Genomic DNA, 22,245 nt, shown 5'->3' with positions numbered 1-22,245 from the left:
GAGCACTTTGGCCGTCAACAAAGGGCACTTCCTGTTGAGACGGGAAGTCCACCCTCTCACCTTATACCTTACTGGGAAGATGGTTCATATGCTGTGGAGTCACACCAGGTGCAGAGTGTAAAGTCAAGAGTTGAAAAACAAGAGTCAAATGTAAGAGAGTCAACAGAGAAGAATCCAGGATCAAGAACGGGGAGTTGGCAGGCCAGTATCGGTGAGTCGTGAAGTTGAAAGTCCAGGATCACGAGTCTGGAGTCCGAACTCTATGGAGTCAAAAGGTAAAAGTGTAGAATCTATCAACAAGGGCCTCCAGTCATGAACCAAACCGGAGAGTCTGAAGAGAAGTCCAAGAGCCTTGAGTCTACAATCAAAGAGTTTTGAGGCCAGACTTTCTAATCCAGAACAGAAGCAAAGCCCCATACTTTTATTCTCAAACCATGAGTCTCGGGTCAAAACTCAAGGACTCATGAATGGCGTGTTCAGAGTCTGGGGTTTGGAGTCTGTCATGTATTTCCCCGAGTGTGCGATCCGTAGTTTGAGCCATTTTTTTCTTTTTTTGCGACGCTGTGTGAAGTGTGACAGCGACCGCACGACTGAAGAAACAACGTAGTGTGTGTGTGTGTGTGTGTGTGTGTGTGTGTGTGTGTGTTATGTAGGCAAAAACTCCCCTTCCACCAATAAATCAACACTACATATGCAAATGTCAACGGGATTTTATTGTCGTTCCACTCAGAGCACAAAAGGATCAATGAGCAAGGAAATAGCCGATAAAAATATTTTTTCACCACCGTAAATAAATAACATTTGATGTTGTCGGTCCAATTTGAACGCCCTTTATTTCATGAAAGCCCGACGAGGATCCGATCGGTCCTCGTTACTGCGAGGTGTGTGCGGCATCAAAGTCAACTGGAAGTCATCCTAACCTAGATGGCTAGCTAGGCAGGTAGCGAGCTAACTAACAAGCTAGCTCGTGGCTAGTCACGCCGTTGCCACAAAAAAATGACAAAAAAAACACCACACCACATTTAGTGTTAGAACATGCAAATGAACGTTTGATGTAAGCCATTCTACGAGGAAGGGAGGGACCTGAAGCTGAGGTTTGAAACAGAAAGGCTCATCAAGAGATGACGTTAAGCATGCTAATTAACAAAAGCACAGGCGATGAACACATGCGGAAGCAGACAAGAGTCGAGAGTTCACAATCCGGGCTCAGACGCTCAAGTGTGGAGTCCACAAAAGACAACAAACGGCTCTATTCCAGGGAGTTTGGACTTGACAAATTACAACCAAGAGAGTTTGTTTGGACTTCACAAACTAGAATCAATGTTCTCCACGAGCCCCGAATGAACATTTTGTTGAATCAATTCCAGAATCCTCCGTGAGTATAGAGCGGGGCTACACCGTGCCATATGGTCATTTAACAAGAAACCTTATGAAAGAATGAGGGATTTTTTTTCTTTCCATAAGAAGCAATGTCGACCTATTTTGGGCGTATTGTTCGTTCATTTACAAAGACCCTGAACAAGCATTGGATGGCGATGCACATTTCAGAGCCAGTCAAGTCTTGGCTCTGAAGTCAGAACATTGAGTCAAGGGAGAAGAGTTGTGTCAAGAGTTCACCATCAAATTCAACAATCAAGCATGGAGAGCCTGGAGACCAGAATCAAGAGTCTGGCGTCGAGTTGAACGTGCCCAAAAGTTGCCTCAAAAAGTTGGCCGCCGGCCGCCGGCAAAGCGGAATCGAGCCGAGAGGAAGAGCGAGCGTCACCGGGCGCTTTCTTGCATTGTCACGTGTTGGTAAATGGCAAAAAAAGGGTCAGCAGGTCACGCTCCACCCCGTCCGTCCCAGTGTCTGGTTCCCGTCTGACCGAGGCGACGCCAAGGGGCAGGGGAGCGTCGGCGGCGCCCCCCAGCCAGCCGCCTCACTGGTTGTTGGGGGCGGGGCTGGCCTCGGGGTTCCCGGAGGGGGGCTGCACGTTGTCGGCCAGGTTGTGGGCGTGTTCCAGGAAGAGGTCTTTGAGCACGCTCAGTTCTTTGCTGAGCAGTTTGATTTTGGCCTCCAGACGTTCGTTCTCCTCCTTGAGCTGGTTGACCCTCTGCTGCGTGTCCATGGCTTTCTGCTTGCTGCGCTGGCGGCTCTTCTTCACCGCTAGGTTGTTTCGCTCTCGCCGCTGACGGTACTCGTCGCTGTCCTTGTCGGCCGAGCCCTTCTTCATCTTGCCGGGGGCGGCCTTGCCGGCGCCCGGGGACGACGGCTGGCTGAGCGGCGGCTGAGGTACCTGTTGCAGCAGGGCGGCGCTGGCGGCGCTGGCGGCGCTGGCGGCGTGGCTCTGACTCTGGATGACGCTGACGCCGTTGTGGTCCGATGACGCGGCTTTAGGCTGCGGCGGCTGGCTCATTTGGGTGACCGCTGACCGGCGACTGAAGACGGGCACCTGAAGGATCCGCCACAAAATCAACTGATGGCTGCGGTCGGTCGGTCTGTCTCAAACACGTGACAGGAAACGGGCAACAATCGCCATCCCTCTTTTCCAGAGTAAAGGGGAAGCTCACAAATGTCTACAACACGAGTTTACCGTGCATGGTCACTTACAGCACTGACCAAATATGATTATTGTATGTTATTGTGATGCTGTGATGTGCGTGAGGATATCAATCTTACTGCTTGCAACTCTGATGAAGAAAAAAGAATCAACATCAGAGAATATTTCCCGCTGAGAGGCTGGAATCGTGAGTGAGTTTTGGCAGATTTTCAAATGAAACAAAGTCTATTTGTGAACAATGACTCCCTAGTAACCCAACTCACTTTGATGGACAAGAAGAGACATAGAAGACTCACTCAGTAGTGACCTGAATCGAAAGGAGTTGCTTTGTTTTGTTTTGTTTTGTTTCGCTGAATGCAGAAGTCAGGGGATGGCTGAGAATATTGTCATTTTCACATGTCCTGAGTGTTGTTAGTCACCTAAATGTTGAACAGAGACTGTGATGTAACCAAGTCAAATTCCTTGTTAGGCACGCTCAAACATGGCGAATCAATTCTTGAATCTTGAATTTCTTTGTCACGTTTTCATGCGATAACTTGTCAGGTCCGCACGACTAACGTGACTCCTTGTCACAATTTGACTCATGTTAAAAGGTGAAAATCTTACCACGTTATAACGCGATACTGCCAAGCTTTGGCTTCTGTAACGCTCCAAAGGTTGACCCAAAACCAGCAACCAAACGAGAAAGAAAACATCTCTTCCACGAAACCTGGCAGCAGCGCGACGGCGCCCGCCCGCGCGCGCGCGCGCATGCGTCAGTCTTCCGGGTGGAAACAAGCAGCGATCGGTCGCCTGCTTCTTGCCTGCTGTTGCATCATCGGGGAACTCCACGTTCACTTGGAAGCGGACTCCAATGACGCATAAATGACACATTAGGAGGACGAACGGGAGCGCACGCTCGGCTAATAGGCTAACGCGGCTAACGATCGGTCGATCGGCTTCGTTTGACATTTCCGACTGGAGCGTAGGTAGCACTCGGAGTAACTTGGGCTCGTCGCGGACGGAATGGCGTGACGCGTCACGACGCCACCTAATGGAAACGCGAACACGAAACCACGGCGTCAAACGAGCTCCATTAGTTTGCTGTCTTTGTCAATGTTGACGCTGAGGCTACGGTACGGCTAGCATGTCTTAGCATGCCGAGCATTGTTGGCATGTCGCGTCGCGCCGAGCTGCGCCGCGCCGTGCTGCGCCGCGCTGCGCTGCGCCGCCGCGCTTCCGGCTCACAACACGGCTTTTGCTGAGCTGCGTCGAAAAACTCCGTTACCTTGACGGGGCGACACCGGCGGTGCGAAGAAGCGCTGGCACTTGACGAGGTTGGGGCTAAAGTTTCCACTTGAATTGTTCCAAAAGACCCCGCGCGCTCGGGCTGTTTTGGTTTCCAACATGGACACGAGCTGATTGCGAAATCGCTTTGGCCATGTAGGGCAATATCTGGCGCTGGCCAATCCCGGGCGTCCGAGACCCGCCTACCGCCGGCTCGACCAATTGCGATGCCGAACGCCCGACATGACGCAACCCTGGATACGAAAGACGCGTCGTTGAACCAATAGGCACCCTGACATTCTGGAACGAGCTGACGCGAATGACTTCATCTTCTCCGACGCCTGGGCCACCAGGAAACGTTCAACCGAAAAAAAAAAAAAATGTTCAAAACACAGCATGTTACAGGTAAATGCGAGACAAGTCATGTTTCAAAACACAGCCCCCCAAAATAATAATATCCATCGTGTGTATGTGTTACCGCCACGTCACCCCAAAAAAAGCTCAATCAAATATGGATAATACCGAGACTTTTTGCACGTATAGACGTGACTAGGTTTCAAGTCATATCGGAATAAGTTTAGCGCCATCATTTATACGACTTCCCCTAATTAAATTCTCGTAACGAGTAAAGTTTTACGTTTTCTCATGCTAAATTGGACTTGCGCATTTTTTCCCATTCAGGGCTGAACCTTTAACAAATGTGGAGCTTTATCTTGTTCATCAAGTTAAAACCTGAAACTTAACACGTCACAACATGAAACTTTTCACGCACTTGTCGTCATGTGTGGTGATGACACACTTGAGAGAGGAGAGCAGCTTGCAACAATCCGTTTTCAGAACGAGGACGTTCATCCATCCCGTCGCTGCTGCCATCGGGCTCAGGCTGATCTGAGTGCATGCGAAGCATCGGCTTTGGGAAGACACGCCTTGGAATTACGTCCCTTCCCTGTTAAATTTCACCAGCCAATCTTGGGGGTTTTTCACTCATTGATAGATAGCATGAAGATAGGCACGGTTGTACGTTTCCGTTCCAGATTGTACATATTTCTTTTCGCTGTTATGATGCTACTTTGACGCTCAATCCCAATGAACAAACATAAACACGTACGCTTTGTCTTGCTTGAGTGGGATTTCATAAATTGAGGTGCATGTGTTGAAAAAACAAACAAAAATATGGGAGGGACACACCTCAGTTGGACCCTTAGTTGACGGTCAATTCTACTCGGGTGCACTAGAGAGCGCTGCAATCCACGCAACCACAACACGCGCACAATTGAAGGAAATTAAAACATTTACACCACATCCAAACCATCAGCTAGAATTGATCGAAATCAAGAAAACCGAACAGACCGCGGTGTGTGTTTGCGTGTGCGCGCGCGCGCGCGTTCATTTTGACCCAGAGGAGGTGAAAAGTAACGAAATCCAGAACACTTTGTTGAGTTCACAGACACACGCACCCATACAAACAAATCACCCCACACACACACACACACACGCGCACACACACGTACGCACACTATCGCACAGATATCCAGAAGTCTCACATTCACAAACACGCGTAGACACACTTGGGCTACACACAAGTCTTTCACACACGTAGCCTCCATATGAACACAACGTCACACGTTCACAAATCTCACGCGCCTTAAACACACGTAAATGCACATGAAACACTACAATAAAACACGCGCACATACATAAAAATGATTCAAGCACGCACGCCAATAAATAGTTCAACACACACGCAGACACAAATAAACACACATAGAGCCAAGCCCCCCCTTCTCTCACGCACTCGCCCCCAACCAAGTGCCGTCTTTTCCACCTCCTCCCCCGCTACACGCACGCACGCACACGCACGTGAGCGCGCGCGCGCGCGCACACACACACACACACACACACACACACACACACACACACACACACACACACACACACACACACAGATAGCAACAAGTCAAACAGGCGCGAGGCGCACGCGCGCGCGCTTGTCAGCGGTGTCACGACCGACGGTGTTCCCGCCCACCTGATCGTCGTCCTATAAAAACTCTTTGGGATGCACTTTCCACACTTGACTCGCGGGCGACGCACGCGTCTGGCGGACGGACCGGGAGGGGGGCCCGGGGGACGACGCAGCGCTGCACTCGACTCGATCCTTAGTCAGTCAGTCAGTCAGTCAGTCAGTCAGTCAGTCAGTCAGTCAGTCAGTCTAGCGCTTCCTCCGAGGCGCGCTCTCCGAGGCACGCTCTCTCTCCGGCGGGCCACCTAGCCCCTCCATGGAGCTGCACAACCTGCTTTACGAGACAGCGGCCCCGGGGGGGCCTCCGGTCACGGTGGGGGGCCCGTGCGCGCAGGAAACCACCGACTTCGGTGCGGGGTACATCGGGGACGCAGAAACGTCCGTGGACCTGAGCCCCTACATTGACGCGTCCGCCTTCAACGACGACCTATTCCTGTCGGAGCTCTTCCACCACCCGTCGCGGCTGCGCGCGGCCGCGGCCTATGAGCACGCGCACGGACCTTCTCCGCACGTGTACGCCAAGATGGACGCCAAAGTGCTCAAGGTTCGTCCGCGGGGGGGGGGGTAGCCTAAACAACGTAAGGCCTCAATTACTGAAATCAGCGAGGACCTATGCCCATAAGCGTTTTGCGTCCCGCGTGCATGCAGCCCCAAAATGTTGCCAAATATTGACCAACCAATCCACATCCATCCGAAGGGAAGCAGACCGTTTCAGACGGTTTGCACTCGAAACGGGTTCGGGTTATTCTTCCGAGTCCGCCCTTGGATTTTGGGGCGTAAAAGGCTCATTTGGGTCGGAGCACGTTCCCAGCCAGTGACTGTTGGTCAGCGGATCGACTTGGAGTAAGCGGGTCGTACGAGCTGTTGAGTCCATTACTTTTGTTTTGGAGAAATTTCAAAAGTTCGTATCTTTCAAACGCTCGGAAACGGAAAGCGGGCGCCGCGTCGGGTTGATCCCGGAGATGTCGCTGACCGTCTGGACGTTTTCCCTATTTTGACGCCAAGCGACCTTGGGCTTTTTGGCAGGGTCGGGGTGCCGCCTCAAATGCCGCTCATGCGCATCGGACGCGTTTGGCAAAAATGTTTGGGGGGGGGGGGGGGGGGCGTTTGCGGCCGGCCCACCGTCACTTTAAATTAGCCTCTGGAGTTGGCAATATCTGGCTTTGGACCTTTTCCCGTCGCATTTGATTGGCGCCGCTGTTTGACAGGATTGCACCTTTATCCGTTTGTATCTCTTCATTCGCGGTCCGGATCGACAAATCAATTTGTCTGTTTCCGAACGTGTGCTCCTTGTTGTCGTCGCCAAGGTGGACGCGGAGGAGCTGTACGAGCGGGAGCGTCCGCTGGCCATCAAGCAGGAGCCGTGCGCCGAGGACCTCCTGCGGCAAACCCCCGCCGCCTACCGCTACTCGCCGCCGCACCTGCAGTACCAAGCGGCCCACTGCGCGCAGACCTCGGTGCACCTCCAACCGGGCCAGCCCACCCCGCCGCCCACGCCCGCGCCCAGCCCGCATCACCACGCCCTCCACGTGCCCCCCGACCTTCGTTTTCACCGGCCGGCGCACAGGCCGGCGGGAAAGGCCAAGAAGCTGGTTGACAAGAACAGCCCCGAGTACCGGCTGCGACGGGAGCGCAACAACGTGGCGGTGCGCAAAAGTCGCGACAAGGCCAAGATGCGCAACATGGAAACTCAGCAAAAGGTCCTGGAGCTCAGCTCGGACAACGAGAGACTAAGGCGCCGCGTGGAGCACCTCAGCCGGGAATTGGACTGTCTGCGGGGGGTCTTCCGGCAGCCGCAGGTCCCCGACGCCCGCTACAGGGTGCACGCGCACACCTGAGGACCAAGAAACCACGGGATTCGGACGTGCGCTGGACGTGTTGATGACTCCACGTGCGCGCGTGCGTCTTTCTTGTCCTCTATTGACACGCACACAGAAAGTCAAAAGGTCACACACAGGTCCTGGTTTCCGTAGTTTGTCACACACACACACACACACGAGCAAAGTGCGCACACGCAATGGGTCACAAATGCGCTCGCACACACGTACAGAATTGATGGTGTTTCCAAATCGACACGATAGAACTTGTTTGGCTAATAAAAGACTTTGTTTGATCTTTGCTTCATGGCTTTGGTGATGGTGGGCGGCAGCTAGGCGCCGTTCGCTGTTTATGGCGACACCGCCACGACATCACGACATTCCAAACTCACTCACTCACTCACTCACTCACTCACTCACTCAGTCAGTCAGTCAGTCGTTGCCGCCTCTCAAAGGCACGCTCAAATGGACTGTGTGTGTGTGTGTACACGTAAACACGTGTGTGAGCCCCCTCCCTGAACAAACCATTGTGCACTCTGACCACCTCAAGCGCACACACACACAAAGTCAAAGGTGAAAGTCTGATGAGTGTTTGCAGTCGACGGTGACCTCACGACAGAGCACCACGCCGGTCGCTTGAGCGGGGCGGCGGGCTATCGGTACCAATACTACGCTTTGTCGGCGCCACCTTGTCTCTAGGCCTCAGACAGACCGTGCGTGCGTGCGTGTATGGTTTTGCCCCCCCAGGAAGAGCGCAGCCAACTGGGGGAGAAGCAGACAAAGATGGCGTCCATCCAGGTCTGTCAACACTAACACCCCCACACAATGGGAGTCCAACACAAACACAATTTTGTTTGGCTGTGGTGTCACGATGCAGCCACAGGCGGACGCCGCACTCGGTCGGGGCTCCCTCGGCGTGGCGTTCCTCCAAGCGCTTTGGGGACTTTGGAACTGGCATGGCAGCATCCTCTGCTCTCTTTTTGTCCTGGAGAGACAACATGTTGTTCAGGAATCCGTCCGCGCCCGCCGAACTCAACCAAGGCAGATGCTTGTTGAGATAAGATGATGTGAGCAGAGGCGGCAAGAAAGGAGGCTCCTCCCCCTGCAGGAAATGTCAGCACCCTGCAACAGCTCTCTTCCTCTTTTTTTTTTTTTTAACATCTCCCTCCTGTCCTCACGCACACACATTAAATACACACACATTCCCACTCTTTGGGATTGTGTGTTTTCCATGTTTGTGTGCGTTGTTGTCTTCCCTGCGTGTTGGCTCATATTTACTGTATGTTGGTGTGTCAAAATAAGCGCAACGCAAAATCTTGCCGTCTGTGTAGCAAAGTGAAGGCTGCTGTATTGCTGTCATTCCAATGAAACCTGGGATCAGGAAGGGGGCGGGGCGGGGCCGGGCGGGGCCGGGCCGGGCCAGGCGGGGCAGGGCTATCGCTCTGCATGCAGGTGTATCACTCTGCATGCAGGTGTGCGCGTTTGGAGGCGCGGGATTCCTCCACGCAGTGTCCGAGTGGCTCTGCGCATTCTTTTGAACGTGCGTTGCCATTGTCTCTCTCTGCACGCTCGCGGCAAAGGGAAGCGAAAGCGTGAAAAAAGCCAGCGGATGGGCCACGGCTCGGCTCAGCTCCACTTTGCTTCCCGTTTGATGTTGGGCGGCTAGCCGCCCGCTTGCCCTGAGACCTCTGACTTCTCCGTTGGCCTCCGTAGCGCTTTGCCCGGGTGCTCGGCGCTCCTCGAGCCTCCTGCGTTAGCCCCTCTGACCCACGTGCGGGCTGGTATTGGCCTAGACAGCAACAGAGACGTCAGCGGGAATGGATGACGGCACGGTTTTGCCCAGGTCGGCCCCTTTGACAGACGTTACTCGTCGCGCCCGCCGCGTCCTCCTCGCTAACCGCTAAGCCCAACGAGCGCCGTTTGCTAACTTCCTGTTGGACCAATCGCGTCCCCGGAAGGCTTGGCTAACGTTTGACAGCGACCGCAGAAGAAGAAGTCCACCGGGGTGGGGTGCCCGTGACGTGACGCTGTCCGAGCTCAACAACATTTGGAGTTAGGTTAGCGTTTGGCTTCTGGCGTCAGCTGAGGCCCGGCCCGGCCCGGCCCGCGCGCTCGTCACAAGACGAGACTCGCGGAGGAAGTCTGGCAAACCGCTTCCTGTTTTTCACGGATTTCTTTTTGCGCCGAGTCACAGCTGGGCCTTTCCAGCGCTGGACCGCCTTTGTGAAAAAAAACGCCTGTTGACCTAGGGCCCAAACAAACGCCGTTATCTGAATGACTACAGTTGTCATGTTCAGACACTTCACTCGCAACCTAAACAAATGCCAAGCCAAGGGAAGGGAAGGGAGGCCTCAATGCGATCGGCTGTAAGATTGTAAACTTTTGTTGTTGTTTTGGGAGAAGGGCGCAAATGAACACGAGCGGCGTTGCCGGGAAACGCTCCTCGTTAGAGCCCAAAGTGTTAGAAAGCCCCCCTGACACAATGTCGCGTAAGCCAATGTCCACTGATGATGTCACCGCGGGGGCGTGTCGTCCAGCAAGCTCGCGTTCCCACCCGCGAGTACATTCCGGAGGCGATCGGACGCAGATGTCCGCGTGCGTCCCGGCTCGTAATCCGGGCGGGCGGGCGGGCGGGCGGCCGTCTTAATCCCGGCGGCCGTCTTAAACCGCGCTAACGTGCGGCTAACGAGCGCAGCGATTAGTCGGCGACAAAGGCCCATTTGTCGGCGCGACCTTTCCGTTTGTTCGACAAAGGCCCGTTTGTCGCCGCGACCTTTCCGTTTGTTCGGGGCCTCCGCATGTGACTTATCTGAGGCGCAGCGCTAACACCTCCGCTAGCCACCGATGCCCTAGGGTTCAGCCGGGGGTCGCGCCGGGTTCGCTCGGGGGTCAAGCGGTCATCATCGGACTTATGCGAGAGGACCGCGCGGCCGACCTTGGCGGCGTGACGTTAAACGTACGCTGCTTTAGACGTGGAATACGACACGCTAATCGACAGATCGAAATGGGCAAAGGCGGGCCGGTCCGAATCTGTTAAGAAATGGTGAAGGTGGTAGGTAGAATTTTTCAAGTGGAGAAATTTGCCATCTTAAAAATGGGAGAATTCATTTAGGCAAGGTACAAATGAAAATGTGTGCAAAAATGTTGCAGGAACTGGGAGTCATGCAGAATTTGGCTCTAAATGTGAGGAATTCATTGAGGGTTACCAAATGTGGTCATTTTGGGAATGTAGACCATCTTTTGCTTTTCTTACATGAAGAAATAAGGAGGGAATCCTAATTTGTGTGGTGGACAATAGGTTTTAATGGGAATTTAAGAAAAATGTGGATTTTAGGGAACGTTCCTGGAATCTTTTTTTCCCAGAGCTGAAAAATGTTAATACATGCAGAATGGTGGGGAAAAAAATGGACCAAAACAATTTTACAAATGAGAAGAGTAGCGCCGGAAAAGGTGCAAAGGGGCAAGACGTGGAAGTAGTTCACAGTCTGGAAGGGAAGAACAAAAAGACGGCTGCTTTTGGGTCGCTTTTCACATAATCAGCAAAACGTGCAAACATTTACTTGAGAAAAGCCAAACGATCTCTTCTTTTCTTGACTTTTGCTTGTGCAATCACAAGAGCGACCCTTGAGTACCCCCACCCGAACCCCCAAGAGTACATTTTGGGGTTCGGCCGGCATCCAACAAACGAGCGCAGCGCGCACTCACTCCCTCTGCATCGTGGGGAAGGAATGTTGGCCTCTTTTTCTTCTCTCTATTTACTCAGGAAGAGGCTGCAAGACTTTGACCGCGAACAGCCGGACGGACCCTCGGGAGCCGGAGTCAGTGTCACGTGACGTGACGTGCAGTTTGAGCCATTGCAAAGTGGCGGCCGGTGACAGCCCTGGCCCTCGCCTTCGCCCTCGCCTTCGCCCTCGCCCTCGCAGCCTTGTGTTTGGTGAGCGAGTCTCACTTTGAGCTGACGCAAACGCTCCGCTTCAACGATACGTTGTGTAAGGCGGCGGGCGCCGGCGCGGGCTCGCTCGCTCGCTCGCTCCCTCCCTCCCTTTCGTGGTACACCAGTCAAGTACAATGACGTTGAATTGATTTGCATTTTGCCACCCGCAATGTTTCATTTCATTATTCTTGTAGACCTCGCCGTTGTTTTTCCCATATCACGCCATGTCGTTTTTTTTCTTCCATTGGAAACATTATGACTGTTTTACGTAAAAGGGAGAATGTCACTGCAAAATGTAAGGGCACAGCTCGCGATACCAAAAGTGAAGTTGTGATTTGAGAGGCTTTCATTACTCCAAACAAGGAGCCAAACCTTATGATGTGCTCTTAGAACAGTGCTTTCAGGGGGGAACACGAACTGAAATAACGGTGGCAACGTAACATGGCTGCCTTCTGCTTTAATTTACCCGACGCCAGAGGGCGCCCTCTAAGTCTTCGCGCTCTTTCGCCCCTCTGCGGCCGCCGTAGCAGTCGCGGCGTCTTCCTGTTCCGTCAAAAGCGACATGGCTGCCAGCGACGAAGACGTCGACGACGACAAGCCGGCGCTAGATTTTGTGACTTACGGGACGCCTCTGGAGCCTCTGGAAGAAGGTGCGTTGTGTTTCCGCACTTGGGTGACAACGACGACACTCTAAGTGAAATACAAAACACAACCGCGTGCGTGCGTGCGTGCGTGCTACACGGACGTGTTTTTTCTTGTGTGCCAGTTTGGACGTGTTTTTACTGTTGTGTCGTGTGGTTTTGCACAGACGTGTGTGTGTGTGTGTGTGTGTGTGTGTGTGTGTGTGTGTGTGTGTGTGCGCGTGTGCGCGTGTGTGTGTGTGTGCATGCTATTGTGCTTTTCTGAGACCAATGTCATAACGTCGACGTGTTTGTCCTGCATTAACTTGTGTTGTCAGATGAGGCCCCACGTAAGCCCATCCCTCTCCACGAGCAGACGGTTCGGGATGAAAAGGGGCGGTACCAGCGGTTCCACGGCGCCTTCACAGGGGGCTTCTCGGCAGGATATTACAACACGGTGGGATCCAAAGAAGGTCAGTCAGTCCCGCACGTCGACCTCCTTTCCGCACCCCTGTGTTCTTGACCTTGTTTGTCGTCTTGCTGCGTGACAGGATGGACGCCGTCCACCTTTGTGTCGTCGCGGCAGCAGAAGGGGGACAAACATCGAGCCACGCCCCAAGACTTCATGGATGAAGAGGTGTCGCCATCGCAGCGATCCATCATCTGAATAATGTGTTCACGTGTCCTGAAGCGCTGACGTTTTGTTTGGTGTGTTTTTTGTCAGGATTTGGGCGAGCACGGCATCGCCCCGACACAGATCACCACCACGGGGCCGTTTGCGTCCCGCGCACCGGCGGCTCGGGACAGGGCCAAGGCGGTCAACGCGCAGACGGCCATCATACCGGGAGACAACCTCCTGGACGAACTCATCGCCCCCGCGAGGTCAGAGACGCTCCAAAAAGCAACGCGCTCATTTTGATGCCACGCTTTGGCCATTTGGAAGTGGCCGCCTGGCGTCTTTGCCTCGATCCGTCGGATGGTACAAAAAGGCTCCGTCTGAAAATGTGCCGCGGTTCCGTCCCAAGGCTTTGGCCATTTGGAACCGGGCGCCTGGCGTCTTTGTCTCGATCTGTCGGATGGCACAAAAAGGCTCCGTCTGAAAATGTGCCCTGGTTGTCCCGTTTCAGGTCTTGTATAGGCGTGGAGCTCCTGACCCGGATGGGCTGGAAAGCAGGTCAAGGCGTGGGGCCCCGCGTCAAGAGGAAAGCTCGCCGACAACGCCCAGGCACGCACGCACGCACGCAGTCTTTGTCCCACGGCGGCGCCACCGTCGTGGCGGATGTTTGACGTTGTCTTTTCTAGCTGACGACGGGCCGAGAGTCTTCGGCTGCGCTCCTCCGCCCCCTGCCGGCTCCGAGGGCTCTGAGGTGGGTCGAGTCGGCGGGTCGATCGATGACCGGACGTTGACTCGAGAGTCTTTAGTTTTGCCTTTGCTGTCGCGACTGGCGTCGGCAGCCCCCATTCCCCATTGTAGCGGGGAAGGTTACCGGGTTCATTGCGACGACCAGAATAAACGCTAGCAGCGGGGCCACGATGACAATGTGACCACGCGGAACAGTGACCACGCGGCGGTGCCCCTCAGGAGGACGACGATGGCGGCGAGTTTGCCCCCGAGAACGTGACCTTCGCCCCCAAAGATGTGATTGCGGTGGACTTTGTCGCCAGGATGGGGCTTCAGGGCCTGGGCTACAGCGGACTGGATCCAGCCATGGCGCTGCGCCATCAGGCCGACGACGGCCTGGCGGACCTCTTCTCGCCGCACTCGGAAGCCACCAGCAGGCTCTTTGGCGAAAGGCCTCGGCGCTCACGGAGGGGCGGGGGCGTGGCCGGCCAGGTGAGTCTCTGTCTGGAAGTCGCCGCAGATGCGCCGCTTCGGGCAGGCGTGACCGGCCGACCGTGTGCCGTTTAGGCCTTCGGCGTGGGCGCGCTGGAGGACGACGACGAGGACGTGTACCGGCGGGACGCCATGTCCAAGTACGACACTGTGCTGGGGGACGAGCCCGGGGACGGACTCTACGGCTGGACCGCCCCTTGCGACCACCGCGGCGACAGGAACAAGCGTAGCGTAGCAATCTTTTTCTTTCTTTCTTTCTTTCTTTCTTTCTTTCTTTCTTTCTTGCTTTCTTTCTTTCTTTCTTCCTTCCTTCCTTCCTTCCTTCCTTCCTTCCTTCCTTCCTTCCTTCCTTCCTTCCTTCCGTCCGTCCGTCCGTCCGCCCTCCCTCCCTCCCTCCCTCCCTCCCTCCCTCCCTCCCTCCCTCCCTTTCCTTCTGTCTTGCTTTGTGTTTTTTTTTAAAGCCGTGCATTAACATTTTTGTGTTTGCAGACCACAAAGAGGCGGCGTACCTTGGCAAAATCCTGGAAGGCTTCACCTTGGCCCGCAGCCCAGAGGAAAAGAAAATTGTGAGTCAAGTCTCTGAGTTCCCAGTCAACGTTTGGCCCCGAGGCAAAAATTGCACAAAGCAAAAGTGTCACGGCAAGATCAAAATGATCCACGGCTAGCTAAGTCAGCCGGCCAGAAGACAAAAGCCAAGCCGGCAGGGATAACCGTCCAAAAAAGGGGCTGCCAAATCATCAGTAGATGGGCTCGAGGACGACTCGTCATTGTTGACAGAGTTGTTGAAGCGCGTTGGAAAGAAGGTTCCAAGCCAGTCAAAGTTGTGGCGCTCGCTTGCAGATCTTTGCCGCGCCGCCGCTGCCGGCCGACTTCCGTCCGGTGCACCGCTTTCGCCCCCTGGTGGCCGTGTCGCACGTTTCGGGCGTGAGCGCCGCCCTGGCTGAAGCTCTGAGGTCCTCCAAAGGTCAAGCGCCGCCCCCGGACGCCGGTGGCGGCCGCCACCGCGTGATGTCTGACCAGAGGGGGGCGCTGCTGGGGGAGGCTGCCCTGCCAGGTAGGAAGCGCTTCCTCCGCCCGCGCGCAACTCGCAAACCATCCACGTGCACGTAAGCGGCTGTGCACCTGCGCACCCACGTTGTGGTTTGCCTTCCTTCGGCGAGAGAATTTTTCTGCGCGACCAATTGGCCCGACGTTTGAAAGAGGCATGGCCGTGACCTGTCCTCTCCCTTTCCCCCGCAGGCCCCGCCTCCGTCATGGAATTGCTGCGGCCCGAAGACCGCCGGCGCTTGCTGAGCTTGCGAGCGGCCGGCGGCGCCCCCCCGCCATCAGGTGCCCCGCCTTCAGGCACCCCGCCCCCAAGCGCCCCCTCGGACGCCTCGTCGCGACGGCGCCAGGAGGAGGTGGCGGCGGCGGCGGTGGCGTGGCGAGGTTGCGACGGCCTCTCGGAGACCTTCAAACCTTTTGAGAAGAACGCCGGCAAGCAAGCCCGATACGACGCTTACTTGGGACGGCTGCGGCTGGGGGAGAAAGGTACGCAGGCGTTTGCCGTTACAAGGAGTAAGTGTGAACGTGCACACACTTTGTGACACACACTCGGCGACACAGCACGCGCGCGCGCGCGCACGCACGCACTCGGCCAAAGGCATTGTCGGCCGGCTTACGAGCGCTCGCTTGCAGATGCCCTAGATGCCTGTTCGGACCCTTCCATGACGGAGTGGGAGCGCAGCCGGGAGAAGGAGGAGTTTGTGCGAGCGTCCGTCTTGTACCGGCCCACCTCCTCCATGCTGGCCAGTCGCTTCACGCGCGCCAAGCAGGAGGACGATGACGACTATGTGGAAGTGGCGGCGGAGCGGGAGGTAAGGGTTAGCTTGGGGACCTGCGGGTTTACCCCGACCTGTTCACGCGCGCTCTCCATTTTTACTCGGAGCTCGCGAGTGTGTCCGTACCGCTCGGTCTGTGTGCTCGTGTGTCCAGGGCCACGTGGAGGACAAAGAGGCCGCTGTCAAGATGAAGATGTTCGGCCAGCTGACCAGGGAAACCTTTGAGTGGCATCCCGACAAGCTTCTCTGCAGGAGGTTCAACATAACCCACCCCTACCCTGGGTAGGCGTACGCGCGCACGCGCTCGCACGCACTCGCACGAAAACGATGTCACGGTCGCGTGACGTGGCTGCAGGTCGTCCACTGTCGGACTTCCCAAAGTCAAGCGGGACAAGTTCTCCGTCTTCAACTTCCTGACGCTGAAGGAGGGCGGCGAGCAAGCAGGTTGCCGCTCGGCCGCCGTCTTTGACTTCCTGCCATCGCTGCGCTGATCTTCCTCCCGTGCTTTCCTCAGCACCTGCCAAGGCGGCACAGACCGCCAAGAAGTCGCGGTGGGACCAAGAGGCGGAGCCCGGCCAAACCTCCGCTCAGCAAGCCAGCGACGTCAAAGAAGCCGCCCAAACATCTGAGGTAGCTTCTGAGGGCAGTTTTTTTTTTTTTTTCCGCATCCCCATTCTTTCTCTTCTCCTTCAGAGCACACCTGATGGACCACGCGACCTGTCACAGAGCAAGAAGCTGAAGGAGGAGGAGGCCAGTGAAGATGATGATGAAGCTGACGAGGATGATGAAGAGGAGGAAGAGGAGGAAGAGGAGGAGGCACGGCCTCCCATGGACGTGTTCAAAGCCATCTTTGCCGGCTCCTCGGACGACGACGACGACAAGGGCTCTTCGTCGGGGGAGGGCGGCGAGCAAGACGAGGAGCGGACGGAGGCGGCTTCGCCGAGGAACCTCTTTGACATCTCGTCCTCCCAGCAGACAGGTGACTCGCTCTGACACGCATGCTCTTCCTGGAGCCCATTTCAAATATAGCAAATTCGGCCAATGGTCACTTTTTGCACTTTAACACTTCCTGTCCCGGTCATGTGTCCCCGCAAGCTGCCGCTGCTGCCGCCGCCGCCGCCGCGCCTTCCCGTGCGCCACCGGCCCAGGAAGCGGCCGAGTTCGGCCCCAAGCTTCCTCCTCCCTGCTTTCGTCTCGGTGAGGTCCGCCTTCCCTTTTCGCCCGCTCGCCGGCTGACGCGTATCTCCTGTCCGCTCGGGCGCAGGGGCCACCGCCTCGCCGGCCCGTGCCGAGGACCGCAAGGACAAGAAGCAACACAAACGCAGGAAAGACAAGAAGGTGCGCGCACGCGCGCACGCACGCACGCACGCACGCGCCTGTTGCTCAAGTGTCTTCCTCGTCTTCATCTCCTTCTTCGTCGCCGTTGTTGTTGACCAGAAGAAGAAAAGCAAGAAGAAGAAGGTCAAGGTGAAGCAGCAAGAAGACAAGAAGAGGAAGAAAAGCAAGAAGTCAAAGAAGGAAGAGGACACCTCGGAACAAAACGATCAAAATGCAGACACCACGGCGGAATTGATCAGAAGGTCAGAGGTCAAATTGGCGGCAGTAGGTCATGAGCACTTTTAAAGACTGTGTGTGTGTGTGTGCTTTTCCAGACTGAAGAGCACAGCGCCGCCGCCGCCGCCGTCGGAGGTGACCGCAGCACCGTGGCAATAAAAATTGAACGATGATGGCGTTTTGTAATTGCCGGCAAATGGGCGTCCCACTGGCAAGAAATCCACAATTTGAGGGCCAAATCACTTTTGACGGCTGGTTTGGACACATGCACATGCGCACCGACCGGCTTGCCACGCTTCCTTGCCTTGTAAGAGGGAGCACTGTGCTCATGCAAGCAGAGCAGAAGTGTGTGAAAAACTTTAATTCTATCAAAGAACGCGCTACAAAAATGCTTGTATTGATACAAAATCTGCTGGTTAGTTGGAATGAGATCAACAGGACGTGATGTCACGGTCAGGGCGGAAAAAGAGCGAGCGGCGAGCGCCTTGACACAGTAAGGGTGCAGACGGGGGACCTCCTCGGTCTCTTCCCATTTTGGAGAATCATGCCTCGCTGCTTTCACTTGTGCCTTCCTGTTAAGTCGGCTGGGGGGGACAGGTCCGCAGGTTCAGCGTTAAAGTAGTGCCGCCGCTGCCCCCGCTGGTTGTGGACGATTTGTGCACGCTAGGAATTCTCTTTCCTCCTACACACCTGGACCTGAGACATGCTGAAAAGAAATCCCTTCTGCTTTCTTTGCTACTTGATTTTGTCCGCCTCGTCATTGTTGTTGTTATCATGGCGGCACTGGTCAGCGGAGTCCTTCCCGGGGGCAGCGTCCTTTCGGAGCGCCCGCGGCGCCAATCTCTTCTTGACGAAAAGACGCTGGAGGAATCTGTTCCTGAGGGTGGAAGGAAAGTAGGCGCTGACCAGGTACATGAGGCCCACTCCGGGCCCGGCGTAGTAGCGCTCCCGGGGCCGCCGCTCCCGCAGCGCCCGCTCCATGGCGTCCACCACGGGGCTGAGGTCCGGGTTGGCGTGGCGGGCAAAGTGATGGAAGAGCTCCTTGGTCTCGCCCACATAGTCTTCTCCAAAGTCTTCCAGAAGCGCCGGAGAAAGCGAGCGCAGCATCTCCTGGTGTCGGGCCTCCCAGTACGTGGTGTCGGTGCACTGACCTGGCGGGCCACGAGCCAAAGTGAGCGGTGAGTGGGCAAACTGGCACGAGCGGAAGGAAACTTTGAAATGCACAACGGCGGTGGTGGTGGTCCAGAAAAGGTGCGAGTGAGCGGCACGTGGCCGAGCGTGATGCGCAAACATCTGTCGGCCTGTGCGCTGGCTGGCTGGCTGGCTCGCTGCGCGTCATCTGTCACGGCCGGCCTTACCCGTCTTGTAGGACGAAGGCAGGATGGTGGAGACGTGGACTCCCCACGGAGCCAGCTCGTGTCGCAGCGTCTCCATGAAAAGGTTGAGCGCCGCTTTGGACGCTCCGTACGCAGCCAAGCACGGGAAGGGTTGATCGCCTGCACGCACAGAAAATCCAATTGAAATAAGTTATTTTCATTCGAGAAAAATAACCCAAATGGAGGACGACAAACATGTTAGCACATGCAGTCGCGATGGACAATCAAGTAGCAGCAACAGATAGCTCCCGCGCAGGCAAATAAAATGTCGTGTCCTCGGCGCGCCACTAGAGAGAGCAAGTGCGCCTCCCGCTCCAGCCTCCCTCCGCGCACGTCCTTCGGGGCGCCTCTCCAGCCCGGCTTTTGTCAGCAGCCTGCTGGCGACCGATTCGAATCGTCGGCTCGCTCGGGCAAAGGTCGCTGACGATGGCTTCGATCGGGTGCGTTGGAGCGGGCGGGACGGACAGCGGGCGGGGCTCTCCGGGACCGGACGCCGCGAGGAAGGAAGGAAGGAAGGAAGGAAGGAAGGAAGGAAGGAAGGAAGGAAGGAAGGAAGGAAGGAAGGAAGGAAGGAAGGAAGGAAGGAAGGAAGGAAGGAAGGAAGGAAGGCACTTGCGACATTTCATTTGTAAAAAAAAATGTGTCGAGGACAAAATTCGGCGGCTCCGCTCTGTGTGTGTTTTGTGTGTGTGTATGTGTGCGTGCGCGCGCGCGTACCCGCCGGACTGGAGACGGTGATCAGTCGCCCTTTGCCGCGTCTCAACAGCGGCAGGAAAGTTTTGGTGACGTTGAGCGTTCCGAAGAAGTTGACCTCCATGCAGCCGCGGAAGGTAGACATCTGAGAGAGCTCGATGTCGCCAAAGTTGACGCACACGCCGGCGTTGTTCACCAGAGCCCACAGACCTGGCGAGCGCGCGCGCGCGCACACATGCACTCACTTCCAAGTGTGAGGGCAACGCCTGCATAGAGCAGCAGGCGCTCACAGTGCAACGCTGCTCGTTCGAGTGGCGGCTGGCAACGTTTCAGTCCTTTCAATGGTTCAATTGGAACTGCCATGAAATTGGCGTCGCAAAGTCAAATAGTGCGTGCATGCACGCACGCTGGTTCGGAGCTTGCTTCTTACCTTGGGGTCCCAGCAGCGCCTGAACCTGGGCGAGCGCTCCCCGCACCTGCTCCGGCTGCGTGATGTCCAGCTGCAGCAGGGAGAGTCGCGGCGAGCAGGCGTGCCGCAGCTCGCAGGCACCTTCTCCCTCTGCGTCCAACACCGTGGCGAAGACCCGGAAGCCCAAGCCGTCCAGGTGGCGGGCCGTTGCCTTCCCGAAGCCCGAGTCGCAGCCTGTGCATGGGGGAGGAGGAGGTCATGGAAACTCAGGCCCCGGCCAGCCAGAAATATTTGGAAAATAGTCAGGAGGAGCAAAACAAATTCATTTTCGCTGCCTCGGCATTTGCTGAGCAACTTTGATGTGACCGCAGTCGAGGAAGGTTGTTGCCAAACATTTGCGCGTGTCTTACCAGTGTGTGTGCGCGCGCGCGCGCTAGTGAATGATTATGAAATGGTTAGCGAGCGTGCGGTTAAACTTGGAATGATCCCTGTAGTAGTAAACATGGCTGCACGCACATGCACTGTTTATCTTGCACATGCACGCGCACTCACAGAAGAGATTATGTTGCTCAAAGTCAAATAGGGGCAAAGAGTCAAGACATTAAAGTTTAACAAACACGCACGCGCGCGCGCGGGCGGACGGACGCACTCATCACATGCACACATCATGTGCAACTATATCGTCACGAGCACAAACACACACTGTCACATCAACAAAGACACTACTATCAAACACGTTATCGCTCTCTCGCGCGCACGTAAGCACGCACGCACGCACGCACGCCCAGGTTGTGACTGCACAGATCAAAGTCAAATTGGGCATCGCGTGTGCGTCAGGTGAGGTGAGGTGAGGTGAGGTGAGGTGAGGTCAGGTCAGGTCAGGTCAGGTCAGGTCAGGTCAGGTCAGGTCAGGTGAGTGAAAGTGTGTCGGGGCATGCCGCCGTGCGAGCTGTGTGGGCGGGCGGCAGCTCGCTCGCTCGCTAGTCTTTTGGTTTGGTTTGGTTTGGTTTGGTTAGGGTTTGCACGTCGGTTTACCTGTGATGACGACAGTTTTGCCACAGGCGGCCAGCAGTTTGTCCTCCTTTGGCTCGTCTCTCTTGTGCTCGACGTCGTCGCCTTTCAGGGCTCGTGCCAGCATCCTCGTCGCGGCGCCCCACGCCAACGCTGCCGCTCCCAGCGCCAACGTCCACCACGCCAGCGCCCACGCGTCCATTTGCGATGAAACTCAAGGCCCGCGTGGCTGCCGCTGCCGCCGCTGCTGCTGGCCTGCTGCTGCGCACACACTGGCCGCGGCTGCCTCCCGCGCCGCCGAGCTCTCTTCCTCCTCGCTGGACTGAACGCGGAGCAAACACTCGCACTCTTATATAGCGCGCGCGTGCGTGCGTGCACATGCGCCGCTCCGACGACAGGGTCCCATGTCTACATACGCGCACTGTTACGCACGCGCATGCACACAAATACAGTTCCGCATGGACAAACACACGCACACACAATCACACACTTTCACATAGACACTAACACCCCGACGCACAGATCATCAAGTGTGCGTGCGTGCGTGCGTGCGTGCACATGCGCCGCTCCGACGACAGGGTCCCATGTCTACATACGCGCACTGTTACGCACGCGCATGCACACAAATACAGTTCCGCATGGACAAACACACGCACACACAATCACACACTTTCACATAGACACTAACACCCCGACGCACAGATCATCAAGTGTGCGTGCGTGCGTGCGTGCGTGCGTGCGTGCGTGTAGAATGTGCTCCACAGCAACTGGTGGCGCATGTTATTAGCTCAGGGGTATGTCTGTTGATGGTCATGGGACCTTGACGTGATGACGTCATAGCCTGTTTCTTCTTGCTTGTTTTTTGCCCGTTTAATCTGTCCTGTCTGGACATTTGTGTTGTGTGTCACGTGTGGGATTTAAAGTTTAACGTTGAGTGGCACCCGCCAGCTGCTCAGGTAACCTTCGGCGTTCGCCACATGCTAACAGCCGACGCACACGCCGTGTGTCAAGGCGCGGCTGCCGTTTGCGTGACGCTAATCGGATTGACGCACACAATTAGGTGCGTGTGTGCGCGCGCGCGCGCGCGCGCACACACGCACAGGCAGCCCCCAATACAGCGATAAAGCCGTCCGCTTGAAGCAGGCAGCGCTTTTGGGATCAGAACGTTCTGGCCGTTGACAGAACGTTGAATTCTTTTTTTTCTTTTGCGCGCGCGCCCCTTCTCAACTTTTCTCACATATTCATCAGGAATTGACCTTGCACTTGCCGTAGGCCTTGAACAAATTGTACATTTATCACGTCCGCGCGTGTTTTTGTGCACGTGCGCATTCGGTGGTCTGCAAGCAGGCTG

At 55.9% G+C, this 22,245-nt stretch overlaps 4 protein-coding genes across 7 annotated transcripts; 2 read left to right on the top strand and 2 right to left on the bottom strand.

Annotated features, from left to right (window-relative positions):
• Window positions 1-692: 692 nt before the first annotated feature.
• Window positions 693-4,056, bottom strand: cebpg (CCAAT enhancer binding protein gamma). 3 transcript variants are annotated; one of them, XM_085908450.1, is made up of 3 exons: window positions 3,147-3,211; window positions 2,837-2,959; window positions 693-2,432 (listed from the first exon to the last, which is right to left on the bottom strand). In XM_085908450.1, exon 3 carries the CDS (start codon window positions 2,394-2,396, stop codon window positions 1,920-1,922), a length of 477 nt encoding a protein of 158 aa, XP_085764576.1. In that variant the 5' UTR covers window positions 2,397-2,432; window positions 2,837-2,959; window positions 3,147-3,211; the 3' UTR covers window positions 693-1,919. The 3 variants fall into 3 exon arrangements, with proteins under 3 accessions (XP_085764576.1, XP_085764577.1, XP_085764575.1); XM_085908451.1 differs by lacking the exons at window positions 2,837-2,959; window positions 3,147-3,211 and adding an exon at window positions 3,808-4,056; XM_085908449.1 differs by lacking the exon at window positions 2,837-2,959 and having other exon boundaries at window positions 3,147-3,762.
• Window positions 4,057-5,917: 1,861 nt separating this feature from the next.
• cebpa (CCAAT enhancer binding protein alpha) lies at window positions 5,918-7,939 on the top strand. Its single transcript, XM_085907037.1, has 2 exons — window positions 5,918-6,370; window positions 7,134-7,939. The coding sequence occupies exons 1-2, from the start codon at window positions 6,083-6,085 to the stop codon at window positions 7,662-7,664; spliced, it is 819 nt and encodes a 272-aa protein (XP_085763163.1). The 5' UTR covers window positions 5,918-6,082; the 3' UTR covers window positions 7,665-7,939.
• A 4,147-nt stretch (window positions 7,940-12,086) lies between these two features.
• On the top strand, window positions 12,087-18,004 carry gpatch1 (G patch domain containing 1). 2 transcript variants are annotated; one of them, XM_085907030.1, is made up of 20 exons: window positions 12,087-12,227; window positions 12,536-12,670; window positions 12,749-12,834; window positions 12,922-13,079; window positions 13,325-13,422; window positions 13,500-13,564; window positions 13,780-14,031; window positions 14,107-14,257; window positions 14,521-14,597; window positions 14,872-15,085; window positions 15,271-15,561; window positions 15,709-15,887; window positions 16,006-16,133; window positions 16,207-16,295; window positions 16,366-16,481; window positions 16,545-16,830; window positions 16,947-17,048; window positions 17,116-17,189; window positions 17,292-17,431; window positions 17,504-18,004. In XM_085907030.1, exons 1-20 carry the CDS (start codon window positions 12,140-12,142, stop codon window positions 17,562-17,564), a joined length of 2,790 nt encoding a protein of 929 aa, XP_085763156.1. In that variant the 5' UTR covers window positions 12,087-12,139; the 3' UTR covers window positions 17,565-18,004. The 2 variants fall into 2 exon arrangements, with proteins under 2 accessions (XP_085763156.1, XP_085763155.1); XM_085907029.1 differs by having other exon boundaries at window positions 17,289-17,431.
• Window positions 17,752-21,354, bottom strand: hsd11b2 (hydroxysteroid (11-beta) dehydrogenase 2). The gene is made up of 5 exons (XM_085907035.1): window positions 20,919-21,354; window positions 19,905-20,117; window positions 19,499-19,684; window positions 18,764-18,901; window positions 17,752-18,556 (listed from the first exon to the last, which is right to left on the bottom strand). Exons 1-5 carry the CDS (start codon window positions 21,094-21,096, stop codon window positions 18,141-18,143), a joined length of 1,131 nt encoding a protein of 376 aa, XP_085763161.1. The 5' UTR covers window positions 21,097-21,354; the 3' UTR covers window positions 17,752-18,140.
• Between the last annotated feature and the right edge of the window lie 891 nt (window positions 21,355-22,245).

This window comes from Syngnathus leptorhynchus, chromosome 3, assembly GCF_054491065.1.
Source record: "Syngnathus leptorhynchus isolate UIUO chromosome 3, UIUO_Slep, whole genome shotgun sequence".
Lineage (NCBI taxonomy): Eukaryota > Metazoa > Chordata > Actinopteri > Syngnathiformes > Syngnathidae > Syngnathus > Syngnathus leptorhynchus.
The sequence above is the reverse complement of the archived record's forward strand: the minus strand, read 5'-3'. Positions and strand labels throughout refer to the sequence as shown.

Excerpts from the sequence above, each read along its gene's own strand:
- cebpa (XM_085907037.1), top strand. The coding sequence starts at position 6,083 with ATGGAGCTGCACAACCTGCTTTACGAGACAGCGGCCCCGGGGGGGCCT. Across the intron at positions 6,371-7,133 it reads TGGACGCCAAAGTGCTCAAG|GTGGACGCGGAGGAGCTGTA; the intron begins GTTCGTCCGCGG and ends GTCGTCGCCAAG.
- cebpg (XM_085908449.1), bottom strand. The coding sequence starts at position 3,491 with ATGTCAAACGAAGCCGATCGACCGATCGTTAGCCGCGTTAGCCTATTA. Across the intron at positions 2,433-3,146 it reads CAGTATCGCGTTATAACGTG|GTGCCCGTCTTCAGTCGCCG; the intron begins GTAAGATTTTCA and ends CGGATCCTTCAG.
- hsd11b2 (XM_085907035.1), bottom strand. The coding sequence starts at position 21,096 with ATGGACGCGTGGGCGCTGGCGTGGTGGACGTTGGCGCTGGGAGCGGCA. Across the intron at positions 20,118-20,918 it reads CAAAACTGTCGTCATCACAG|GCTGCGACTCGGGCTTCGGG; the intron begins GTAAACCGACGT and ends CCCCATGCACAG. Across the intron at positions 18,902-19,498 it reads CACCGTCTCCAGTCCGGCGG|GCGATCAACCCTTCCCGTGC; the intron begins GTACGCGCGCGC and ends CTGTGCGTGCAG.
- gpatch1 (XM_085907029.1), top strand. The coding sequence starts at position 12,140 with ATGGCTGCCAGCGACGAAGACGTCGACGACGACAAGCCGGCGCTAGAT. Across the intron at positions 16,134-16,206 it reads ATAACCCACCCCTACCCTGG|GTCGTCCACTGTCGGACTTC; the intron begins GTAGGCGTACGC and ends ACGTGGCTGCAG. Across the intron at positions 17,432-17,503 it reads ACGGCGGAATTGATCAGAAG|ACTGAAGAGCACAGCGCCGC; the intron begins GTCAGAGGTCAA and ends GTGCTTTTCCAG.